Source organism: Tenrec ecaudatus, chromosome 1, assembly GCF_050624435.1.
Source record: "Tenrec ecaudatus isolate mTenEca1 chromosome 1, mTenEca1.hap1, whole genome shotgun sequence".
NCBI lineage: Eukaryota > Metazoa > Chordata > Mammalia > Afrosoricida > Tenrecidae > Tenrec > Tenrec ecaudatus.
Window position 1 is genome coordinate 265,102,063 of NC_134530.1, and position 13,367 is coordinate 265,115,429.

The 13,367-nt window shown below is 39.3% G+C and overlaps 1 protein-coding gene across 1 annotated transcript in view; it reads right to left on the reverse strand.

Moving 5' to 3' along the window:
- The window catches only part of PCNX2 (pecanex 2), a 357,992-nt gene that overhangs the window by 210,951 nt on the left and 133,674 nt on the right, over positions 1–13,367 (reverse strand). Inside the window, exons 14-15 of the mRNA XM_075532150.1 lie at positions 7,392–7,502; positions 5,928–6,019 (exon numbers count right to left, since the gene is read on the reverse strand). Coding sequence (XP_075388265.1) covers positions 5,928–6,019; positions 7,392–7,502 — 203 coding nt within the window. The remainder of the gene's footprint in view (positions 1–5,927; positions 6,020–7,391; positions 7,503–13,367) is intronic.

Consider the following 13,367-nt stretch of genomic DNA (forward strand, 5'->3'; position numbering starts at 1 on the left):
GAGAGTGGGAAACAATTGGCCTGCTCTTAATAAAAATACTAGAAATATAAGGCAATTAAGTTGTTGTTTTGGGGGGGATGGGGATCAAAATGTAAAATCCTCTTCATTTGCAGTGAAATTCCTTTTGAATTTAATCTGTAAGGATGTTCAAACACAGTAAGGTGGAAGCAATTCCATTAAAATAAAAAAAGGTAAACATTGGGGTATGAGGCTTCAGACGCGGCCCTCATTTAGTTGAACAATGGAGCATTGGACTTCAGGGATGGTGGTCTGATGACCCCTGGAAAAATGGAGATATAGATCATTGTTCCCTATATTCATGGAAAAACCTGCTCTTTGTCACACAGTTCAGCATGCATCAGTTTCTGGACTGTTCCTGGATTTTTAAAGCGGTTTGGAGGTAGCAAACCTCACTGTTTCTTTCAGTCTCACATTTCAGAATAGAATTATTTCAATCATTTTATTGGGGGCTCATAGAACTCTTATCAATCCATCCATGGGTTTGTTGCCCTCATCATTCTCAAAACATTTTCTTTTTATGATATTCCCGCTCAAAGCAGACAAAGCACAAAGAGGACCATAGGGCCGGCCCCACTATGAGACACAACATCCCTCACTGACGCATAGCGCTATGGGGGAAAACACTGGAGACACAGTGAGGGAATTGTGCCCAATCTGACCACCCACTGGGGTGAAAGGGTGTGCAACAGAACATCAAGGGGAGCAGAGCAACGGAAGTCCCCAGGGAACACCCAAAATAGACTGTAGGGCACCCTATCAGACACCACCAGAAAACACTCCGAAAAGTCAGCAAACAGACCTTGAACTATTTATCGGCTTTTCAATTTTTTTGTCATTGTTTTTGTTGTTCTGTTTTGCTCTGTCTTGCTTGTGTATATTATTGTCTCTGCAGGTTTATCTAGGTAAGAGAGGTGGGATAAACAATCTGGAGGAGAAAACAATAAGCCGATGGTTGGAGTGGTTGGAAAGGAAGTGGGTGTTAACAAACCCAGGGATAAGGGAACAACAAGTGATCTAAAATCAATGGTGAGGAGGGTGTAAGAGGCCTGGTAGGGCTTGATCAAGGGCAATGTAACCGAGAGGAATTACTGAAACCCAAATGAAGGCTGAGCATGATAGTGGGACAAAAAGAAAGTAAAAGGAAATAGAGGAAGGAACTAGGAGGCAAAGGGCATTTATACGGGTCTAAATACAGACATGTACAGAATATGAATTTCTTGAATCTACGTTTGGCTGACATAATCACAGGCAATTCTAGACCCTTGTTCTCAGCAACACCTTGAGGATGCCCAGGCTGCTGTTTTGGCATGGTGTAAATTAAAGAGTGAACAACTCTATGAGGAAGGCTTCAGAGATATGGAAACACTGATTTCAGAAGTATGCATTCCTTGGGAGAGGAGATGCTGTGAATCAACAGCTACATTTTTTGATATGTTTGTTTAGGACGGGTTTCTATGATTTTGTAACAATACTCTTTTTCCTTACCCCAGTATACACACATATATGTGCACATACACAAACAGGCACACACATGACATATGACTCAGTGATAAAAGAGGGGAAAAAAAACTAATGCATGTTTGATAGATAAGGTTGCATGTCAAATTGGCTATGCCAGGAGTTTCACTTAAGGTGTAGTCACCACCTCATGATGAGATCTCATATGATGTAAGTGCTTCCATAATGATATCTGCTATGAGCAGATAATTAATTGAAAGGGCATTCCTTTAGGATGTGGCCTGCTTCCATTATAGAAAAATGTTCTGGTAATGCTTGCTTGCTTTTGGCTGGGTCCTGCATTGGGCTCATCATCTGGCCTCTGGATCTTTGCAGGGTCCTGAAAATTGGCTGCTGATCTTGGGAGTAAAAAAAACTGTCATCATAACTGTCAAACTTGGATTTGTTTGCTCTTGCTCCCAGAAGTCTACCATCTGGTCTGTGGATTTTGAGCTCCTCAGCCCCTGTAGCAATGTGAGTCAGGAGAAGCCTCCAGCCTGGTAGCTGACCATGGAATTGGAATTGCCTGCCTTATAACTCTATGGACCATATCCTTGAGATAAGTCTCTCTGAATAGACATATATATGTACACACAGATAAACAATACGCAACCATGTAATTGAATATAAAAGCTAAATGAAAGAAGTCAGGCATGCAAAAATTCACATGATTCCATTGAAGTGGATGGCTAGAAAAGGCAAGATTGTGGTGGTAGAAAGTAGATCAGTGGCTGCAAAACCCTAGGGAGGAGCAGGGGATTGATGGCAATGGAATATGGAAATAATATTCTAGGAATAAGGATTATTTATTTCACTATTTTTATTTGTTAAAATGCACCCAGTTATAAACTTAAATTTCTTGATTTTATTGTATGTGGAGTTGACTTAAAAATTTTAAAAGACAGCAGTCCATCTGTCTAGACGTTGATGATGCCTAGAAAGATATTGTCAAAATAGGAATATGAGATATATTTGCAGTGGTTGAAATATTATATAATTTGTTTGTGGTGTTTATAAATGATAATATACATGTATGGAATCTTACCAAACTATAGATTTTACAAGGTTAATTTGATGTTGCACAAATTATCCCTCAATAAGCCGGCCCTTTGTAAATGCATTTGGGGGAGAATGAATAATAAACAAATATCAGGGCACAAAAGAACACTGTATAAAGAGCCCTGAGAGAAAGGAAAAAAACACTTGTGATCAGAGAATCCTCCAAGTAGCCATTTTGCTAAAAGGCAATAGAAAGACATTCTTAGAAATGCAAGAACTGAGGAAACACTTATGTAAAGTATCTTTTCTGAATAAAATGCAGTTTATTCCAGGCTGTGACTTGACTTTCCACTTCATTTATGGTGTTTCATAAATAATAGTCTTAAATACATAATGAAGCCATATTTAAAATTATTTATTTTATGGCTAGTACTTTTTATGTCCTGTCTAAAATTTCTTTGACCAAATAAAGTAAAATATATCAAACAAAAGAAATGCAGTAGTGTAACTATGGCAACCAATAGGATATTCACTAGCACATAGGTCACCTTTGTATTAGAAAGGGAAACTTTTTCACACTGAAAGAAAAGATCTATAGGAACGAGAGGGAAATAAGATAGGAGAGATCATATCACTGATTACTACTGACTAATTCAATTGTGAAGTATTGGGAGTTCAAACTTTTTCATTTCTGTTCTTCCAAAAAGTAACTAAACAATTATTTTTCTGCACTGCCATTGATAAGTTTAATAAGGTCCTATATTCATTTTTGACTTGATAAGAAAAGTCCATGTGATCTTTATTAAAATAATTTAGAACAAATATGACTTTCCATTTAAGTATTATTTTATAGAAGTATATATGATTTAAAGCATTTGAAAAATGCTGTAAATAAAGTAAATATACAAAATATTAATTTTCATCTTTATATGTTTTAGATGCCCTTGACAAAATTCTGTATATCTGTTACTATTTTTAGACACTATGAGCATCCTGTAGTCCCTGGGTGGTGAAAATGGTTAACATACTCCACTGCAAAGTGAAAGGCTGCCTTTTCAAGTCCATCCAAAGGTGACTCTAAATAAATAAATAAATAACTGCTTGGAGATCTACTTCTAAAAATCAGACACTGAAAATTCTGTGGAGCATAGCTCTACTTTGCATAAGGCAGAATCAATTCAATAGCAACTAACATCCAAACTGACAAATCAGAGCTCATGACTTTCTAATATAAAAGAATGCCATCCCCAGATTTCTCTTTCAAGACATATACTTCACCCTCCCTATTATTTCATCACATCTATAGCACAGTTATTATTTACAACATGATTAATACCTGGGCATTATTTGCAGCTGAGGCACGTATGGACAATAGTAACAATTATTTTCTATGTATACTTGTGTCCCTGAAGCTGTTATTGGTCTTGGTTTTCTGTCTTAGGCTTCCTTTAAAGAGTCCTGGTAGCACAGTGGCTTAAGTCCTGAGCTACTAATAAAAAGATCAGTGGTTCAAGCTACTAGACAATCTTCAGGAGACAGAAGAGGCTGCCTGCTTCCCTACAGATTGACAACCTCTGAAACCCTATGGAGCAGTTCTCCTCTGCCATTTAAGGTTTGTGTTAGTCTGGGTACTTTAGAGAAACAAATCCACAGAAACTCGTGTGTAAGAGAGAGTTTTATATAAAGGGTAAGTGCGCATCAAGGAAACATCCCAACCCAGTGCTTCTCAAGCCCACAAGTCCAATATTAACCCATATGGCCGACACCAATCCACAAAGTCCTCCTCCATCTCACAAAACACATGCAATAATGCCAACTGCAGGAGGAAAGCCGAATCAGTGAACATGTAAGCATCTCAGCGCTGGCAGGGGTCTCCACACGGCTGCTCCAGCACCCAGGGCTGCATTGGAGTAGGTCCATGCAGCTTCTCCTCAGGGATGTCTTGCAGGAAGTAACCCTTGCCAGCTGAAGCAGAGAACTGGCTAAGGCAGCTACACCATCGTCCGAACTATCACAAAGCAAGAGACCCGAGAACTAGAAAAGCGAGGCTCACCGAGCCATTTATCTCTCTGCTCTTCAGTTAACCCCACATGTGTTTATCGGCCAGGTTGGCACAATAAACTTTAACTAACTCAAGGTTGCTACATGTTGGAATGGACTCAATGGCAGCGGGTAGGGGATTTTTTTAGGTTTCCCTTCTGCCCATCTAGCCAAAACACTCACTAGCATTGAGTTGATTTCGACTCATAGCAACTCTAAAGGACAGAGTAGAACTGCCACTTTGTATTTCCAAAGTTGCAAATCTCTATGGGAGCAGAGTGCCTCCTCTTTCTACTAAGGAGTTGCTGGGAGGTTGAAATGCCGACCTTGCAGTTAACAGACCAATGGGTAACCTGCTATTCCACCAGGACTCCTTGTTGCCTCTGTAGGTTTCCATTTTATCCATTTAGACAAGTCTATAGAGCTTCTGTTTTCTCCATGCCTCCCCCAACAGTTTGATGGCATATTATATTGGCATGTAAATTATATATCATACAATTCAATAGCTCAATAATTTCATCTTATCAAGAAGAATTGTACAATCATTACCACATCAATTTTAGAACATTCACACACACACGGTTAAATCATCTTTAAAATTAGTTGTGAAATCACAATCAGTTGTAGTGCTCCCTCCCCGCTCCTGCCTTCATTGTTTACTCTGGAAATCCCCTTTCCTTCCCAAGCCTCCATCCCCGGCCCCTGCCTCCCCTATAAACCCTGTGTCAGTTATTATCACTATGCATCCACCCCTCCTGTGCTTCACAAACTGGGAAACCCAACAGAAACAATATAAAGCCAGTTCTAAATAAGGTGGTAAGGATAAAACAACAATAATATAAAGATAAAAGTACAAATAGTGAATAAGAATGAAGACACTCATTAATATTTACAGAGCCAGAGAAGAAATGTTTGTCGTGGAACATGAGATACTTAGGCCTAGAGCAATTTCAGGTTGGGTCTATAGGAAGGTCTAGATATTTGTTTCCTAGATTATGTAATCATGTTGCTTTCATCAGGGTTTTCTGACCAATTTGGTCTGTGTAACTTTATATAAATATATCACTTTCTGCTTCTTGAATACTATTTCAGAAGGAGCCAATGGTGACCACCATATTAATCAGAAGGGCCGTCTCTCGTGTTATGAAGTGGCCATGGTTTTGAGATCCCTTTAGAAGAGGGGCCCACAAGGCTGCCAGCCCAGGTGGACCCTCTGCATCCAGCAAAGTGGCATCACCTAAGCCAATGAATGCCTGCCCAGCCAGACCTTGATACCTCTGATTTGTGGAGGAAATACCTGTTTGATTAGACAATAAGCGGATATAAGTGGTGCGAGAAAGAAGTAGCAGCAGCCTGGCATTCTCTCTTACCTTTATGGCACTGAAGCACAGTACGTGGAGCACAGCGACGGCCATACAACTCCTGGCCACACCATAAACCGCTGACAGAACCCCAGAGACTGCTGCAATGCAAACATCCATAGGTTAGCCCTGACTGGACACTTCCAAAATCAACACACGGTATAACGCGGTGTAGAGAGGTGCCACCGTTCAAATAGCAACTCTATGGTATCCAAGAGTACTGACGAAGGATCAACACGCAAAAATACTGACCAGCTGATTAAAAATCCACAAGGAAGGCATTGAGAAAGCACCTTTTGCAATATCCTTCAAGCATCATTTGTGTTTGTCAGTTTGAATTTAGGGAAGGAAAAATCAGGGGTAGCAATTTCTATAGAAAGAGAAACAGTGTGAGTGGGAGAAAGAGAAAACAAAGACCGTGTACACAATCAAGTGCTCACGTGTGTGAATGTCTGAGCATGTGAGTGTATGGACGTGTGCATTCTTAACCATGCTGCCTGTGTGCACCGTATATATTTACATGCATATGTGTGTGCATGCATGTATGATGGGTGCTAACCGTCATTGAGCAGCTGCTATGTTTTAAGGGTCTGTACACACGATTTCATTTAATCCTTATAGTAATCCTATACGGATGGCATTAATTCCATTTTTAGAAGAGTAAGCTGAAAGTATAAACATTCTGTATAAAGTCAACAAGTAACTGTAAGATGAGACTTAAATTTAACTCAGTATAAAGCTAAAGTTCTGGCCCTATATAAAATTAAAATCTGGTGACAGTTTTAGGATAAAGGCCACCTGTCTATATAACACTCAGGGGAAAACACACACCACAAAACCTCAAACTCGCTGCCATCAAGTCAATTCAGAGTCATAATGACCCGAGTAGGACAGGGTAGCCCTGTCCCCGTGGGTTTCCAAGACTGCAACCCTATAGGAAAAGAAAGCCTTGTCTTTGTCCCCTGGAGTGGCCAGTGGTTTTGAACTATTGACCTTGTGGTTGGCAGCCCAACTCATAAACACTGTGTCACCAGGGCTCCCCTATATAACACACAGGCATGCACAACACATAACGTCATGGAAACACATATTCACATTCACAACTACATTCACGATTACCTCACACATATCCATGCTCAAAAACATGCCCACCTATATTTACACACACTCTCACACACTGACTCAGACTAAGTGTTTATCTCAGCAATAGTTAGAAAAGCCCTAGAGCTATTTCAAAGCCCAGAGACTCTATGCTCCCCGGCTGGCTTTGATTGGACCAAGCTAAGTAGACCACTCTCAATTTGGCTGAATGAATCTGGATGGACGCAAGATCAACCAGGCTAACCAAGACGGAGTCGTTTAAAAGCTTAGGACAAAGGAACTCGACTTTCTAGACTTTCCATGCTAAAGGCTCCGTAGCCCTTATTTCAACTATGGAATCATTTAAAGAAGCTTAAAATATAAATGACTTACCAGAACCCCCAAAAAACAGCATGTCAATTTGTTCCAAAAGGTAAATGCAGAAAGTGTTGATCTGTGGGAAGAGCCCAAGGAGGGAAATTGCAGGGAAGCAATACAAAAATGCTGAAAGTGAGAAAGCAAACATTACAGTAAGTATGTGGTCCCTTCCTCCAACCTGTCCTATCCCCTTCCTGATCACCAGGAATATGGGAGAATACTCTCAGCTCTCTTTACCAGTAGGAAAATCTGGAAGCTAAGAAGAAACGGTGCCTTTGGAAATCAGGAAGGAGTTGGTCTAGAGGGAATGAGTATTGACATGTCCAGAACTATCCACAGACCTGTGCACAAGTAATGGAATCTATTTGTTTTGAATTTCAGAGAGTAGACTTGAGTCTGCGGATTGGGGCATGGGGGGCAGTTACATGAACATGCAAACCCAAAGGACTGGCGGGTTAGGTTCTGTTGAGTCAGTTCTGACTCAGGGTGACCCTGCATACAGCAGAACAAAATGCCGTGTGATCCTGTGCCATCCTCATAATTGCCGTATTGGAGCCCATTGTTGAAGCCACTGAATCAATTCATCTTGTTGAGTATCTTCTAGAAACAGGATGTTCCTTTCTAGGGACTGGTCTCTCCTGATAATATGTCCAAAGTAGGACCATCCTTGTATCTAAGGAGTATTCTGGGTTACTTCTTCCAAGACAGATGTGCTTGTTCTTTTGGAAATCCACAGTCCTCTAAGTATTCTTCACCAGCACCATAATTCAAATGCATTGATTCTTCTTTGGTCTTCCTTTTCTCAATGTTCAACTTTCACATGCATATGAAGTGAAAGGATAGTTGTAATCAAATACTTTCAGCATAGGAGAGATGAGCAAAAATTGGTGATAAGAGTTTCTCTTTGCTTTATACTCTGCAACCTAAAACATGTGACCTGCTGAGAGTCTACTATATTCTAAGCACTGATTAAAGATTCAGAGTTGAGTCAAACCTGTAAATAAGTAACTGAAATATACTGTGATTGTGAAAGGTGAAGGGTCTGATTCCAAAATGAGCCAGATCTTATGGTTCTGAATCAAAAGGGGAAGTTGATGTTGACTTCCATATTCATAAGAATAAATTTGAGCAGTTGGCCAAAACATTTGAAGATTATCATTCAATGTTTCACAAAACTTATCTGTTAGAAAGGGTGAAAATGTATGATGCCAGGGGCTTACGTGGAGAGCAAATGTTTTGAGAATGATGAGGGTAACGAATGTACAAAGGTGCTTTATACAATTGATGTATGTATGGATTGTGATAAGAGTTGTATGAGCCCCGATAAAATGATTTTTTAAAAATACAGAGCAAAACAAAACAAAAAAAAAAGAAAGGGGGAAAATGTAGTGGAACAGCTGCATTTTTAGCAAGTTCTGATCACACAGAAATCCCCAGTGGTACCTGCCTTCCTTTCTGTCTCTGTTTATTCATTAGAGTACAAACTAGTCAGAAAAAAAAAGGCAATGAAATTTGATACTGGTAAACCTTAATAAAACTAAGGAAGTTTTATGTGAAATTCAATATATCTGTACCTTGAGACTATGTCCTAAAACTATACATAAATATTTATAATGAACTATGGGAGTAGAGATGATTCAAGTGGATGTTTCAACTATTTCCAAAAACTAGGAAATGCAAACTTGCCATAATGAAATTTAATAAGGATGACATTTTTATGTTACATCTTCTTTCTAAAAGTTGCTAAAAATAAGTGTGATTGAAGCACCATGGAGGAAGTACGATGTCCTAACCCCTCTTTGCTCAACAGTTGGTGTGTGTGCTCCCCCAGGGTCAAGCACCAATATTCCACTCTCTTTGGTGGCTAGTGCTTGTCTTTACTGTCCCACTTTATTTCCCCTTCCCCTCTTTTTCTCCTTCCTTCTCATTCCCTCTTGCCCTTCCTTCCTTGCGAGTTATTTGCTCTTCCCCACTTTGATTCTGTCTTTCTTTTGTGGCTTTGTCTCCTTCCCAACCTAATCCTTTTTATTTCTATTTTTCCTGCTGAGTAGGAATGACACCCCCCTGCCACCATGGTCAGAGGGTCTGCTTCCACTGGTGGTGCAGTAATCCATGGGCTGAGGACCAGCTGGACCAGCGGTTGGCAAACTCTTGAGACAGGAGAGCCAATCCTGCCTCTCACAACAATCCAAGAATTATTCGAGAACCACAAATATATTTTACAAACAAGTGAAATCATCATTATCTGAATAAGATCCTTTACATTTTTCAATTTTACTTCAGAGTCAAACGTATGTACTGAAAGAGCCGCATATGACTTGAGAGCTGCCGTTAGCCCATCCCTGAGCTAGACCAATAGCACTCTACCTAATCCCTCCTGGTATGGCAATGCTCCTCCCACAGATCAAGCACTGTGCTCCCACTGCAGCTGCATATGGAGGTGAGTGTTTGCACCAGCACTGAGCTGCCTTTCTTCCCTTTAAATTTTTCTTCTATTTTATTTTTCTTCTTTCTTTTTTATATTTCCTTAATTTTTAGTTCACTCTTTCCCCTACATTTTATTTTTCTTTTCTTCCCCTGTACCCCAGTTTTTCTTTACTCCCATCACTGAAGAGTCAGTAACACCACTGCTACCCTATGCACTGGGTTCAAGAGAAGATAAATCTCTTAATATTTATCTATTAGAGGAACATTCAGGAAAAGAAAAGAAAAAATTAAGCCTAAGAACTATGTGGGAAAACACTAAGAGCAATAACATATATGTGATAGAAATTACAGAACAGGAAGAAAGAACAAAAGGCCTAAAAATATGTGTCTAAGATTTATTTGAAGAAATGCCCCTGAAATCATGAAAGATAAGAAGACACACATCTAAGAAACTCAACAAATCCAAAATAGAATCAATCCCAAAATAAAATCACCAAGATATATTATAATCAAACTTTGACAAAGAAAGGCAAAAAACCCAAAGCAGTTCTGCAAATATGAAAAGTTATGTACAAAGTAGAACCAATAAGACTAGCTCTAATTTTTCAGTAGAAATCATGCAGGCAAAAGATAATAGGATGCTAAATATGAAACACGGAGGTGGAGGGATAAAAGCCAACCCAAAATTATATATCAAGCAAAACTGTCCCTCAAATATGATAGTGAAATTATGACATTTCCAGATAAATAGGAATTAAATAAACTGGCAACAAACCAACAGACAAACCATAAAAGAAATGGGAAAGGGATTCCTTTGGACAGAGCATTCACAATGACAGCCGACAATATGAAATTAAAACACATGACAACACTAACTCAGCTATTAAAGTAGGAATTAAATTAACCCTATAAGCTGAAAAAAGAGCACCAGAGATGTCAAATTATAAACAGTAACAAGTGCAAACCAAAAAGAAGGAATAAATGGGGCAGTTACAGAACATTCAGAAGGAGGAAGTAAAGATGATGTCAATTTGTGGTGGACTGTATTAAGCATAAGAAGGTAATAATAAATTATAGGGTAATCTCAAATAAAGTTAATCATCAAAAATGTCATTAAAACAAAACATTAGAATACTGTAAAGACTTACCAAGCACGAAAACAAAGGAACAGAGCAAATGCTAAGAAAATCACAAACACAGAAAAACAACAACATATAGAACAAAGAAACCATCTACAACACAAAAAAGAACACAACAAGATGGCAGTAGTAAAATACCTCTCAATAGTTACACTATATATGGAATATAAATTAATTAAATGCACCAATTAAGAGACAGTAACAGAATGAATAGGAAATCAGGACCCATCATTATCTACAAGAGACACACCTTAGACACAAAGATAAAGATAGAAAATTACAAATGTTGACAAATCACAATGACAGTGGTTTGAAAGCACCACTCACTCGTTGGGAGAAAGATGGGACTATCTGCTCCCATAAAGACTCACAGCCTCAGAAACCAATAAGGAAAATTATACTGTGTGTGCCTCTCCTACAGGGTCACTCTGAGTCAGAAGCAACTCAATGGTAGGGACTGCATGAGAGAAATCTGGGAAACATCTCACAAACACCTCACAACATGGATGACCCTGGAGGACATTATGCTGAGTAAACTGAGGCAATCACAAAAGGATAAATATTATATCAGGCCATTACTATCAAAAGCCAATGAAAGTGTTACACACAGAATCGTTATTTGAAGGTTACAGGGATGGAAGGGAAAGGGAGGCAAAATCACGAAGCAGAAGGGAGATATATATGAACATAGGTGAAAAGAAAGGTAATTTTCAATAAGGGGTGGTCAGCTAAAAGTTATCAAGGCAAAGAATGACACAGTGGAGTTCAAAAGCTAAAGGCAACAAGGGTGAATACTACTGCACCCCCAATACTGCAATAGCAATACTAACAATAGTCTGCAAGTGACCACTTCGAAAGTAATGAAAGCTGAATAGGTCTAGAAAGGATACATGTGGGTTTAACAGAGGAGATTTCTACATATGTGTTGATGTGCCATATATCCAAGAAGGGAGTGGAAACTTATTCGTTTCCTTTGCCATAACCAAACCCCTTGAAATAGAGTCCACAAGACCATGCTCTTTAGCCTACTCTGGGGAGCAGCAACTAGGGTACCAAGGCTTCTGAGCAGCTATCTAAGGCGCCGTGGTTAGTTTCGCCCTGTTCTGAGAAAAGCAGAAGAAAATAGCAGAAGCACAGAAACAATTAGCCTGATGGATTGATGAATGCCAAGAGCCACAGCCTCTACGACCCTGCAATCAGAGGTGGACAGGGTCCTGCTCTCACTGCTGCCTACATTGAATGTACAGATGTGCTTTACACAATTGATGTATGTATGGATTGTGATAAGAGTTGGATGAGCCCCTAATAAAAAGCTTTAAAAAAATAGAAGACTAAAAAAGAAAGAGAGAATAATGTTTTGGGGATTGAACATATGGTACTCTTGTCATAATCTATGTTGTGCAACATTTTTCAATCATTTTATTGGGGGCTCATACAAGTCTTATCACAATCCATACATACATCCATTGTGTCATTTGTACATTTGTTGCCATCATCATTCTCAAAACATTTGCTTTCTACTTGAGCCCCTGATATCAGCTCCTCATTTTCCTCCTCCCTCCCTATTTCCCCTCCTTCATGAACCCTTGATAACTTATAAATTATTATTATTTTGTCATATCTTACACTGTCTGATGTCTCCCTTCACCAACTTTTCTGTTGTCCATACCCCAGGGAGGAGGTTATATATAGATCCTTGTAATCTGCTCCTCCTTTCTACCCCACCTTCCCTCCATCCTCCCGGTATCGTCACTCTCAGCACTTGTCCTGAAGGAATCATCTGTCCTGGATTCCCTCCGTTTCCAGTTCCTATCTGTGCCAATGTACATCCTCTGATCTAGCCAGATGTGTAAGGTAGAACTGGGATCATGAGAGTGGGGGGAAGAAGCATTTAAGAACTAGAAGAAAAATATATGTTTCATCGTTGCTACCTTGCACCCTGACTGACTCATCTCCTCCTCGCTACCCTTCTGTAAGGGGGTGTCCAGTTGCCTACAGATGGGCTTTGGGTCTCCACTCTGCACTCACCTTCATTTACAAATAATATGATTTTTTGTTCTTTGATACCTGATACTTGATCCCATCGACACCTCATGATCACACAGGCTGCTGTGCTTCTTCCATGGTTGTGCAAAGATTTTAACTCTATTGTGAAACTCTAGATCATCTATAAGAAATTTACTTCCCTAAGTAGGCAAAATATGCAAATACTGATATGATATTCATACTATACAAGGCATATTTTAATCTATACATTTAAGAAACTGATTAGTCTCTCTTCATTCTGAAACCCCAAACCTACCAATGAGTATTGTGTTTACCTGGATAAGGCAGAGGAAATGTGTGATGTGATTTCATTAGTGTACTTCTCAAAATGCCATGTATGTGATAAAATCCACATTGGGAATGAACTACAGGGAAAATA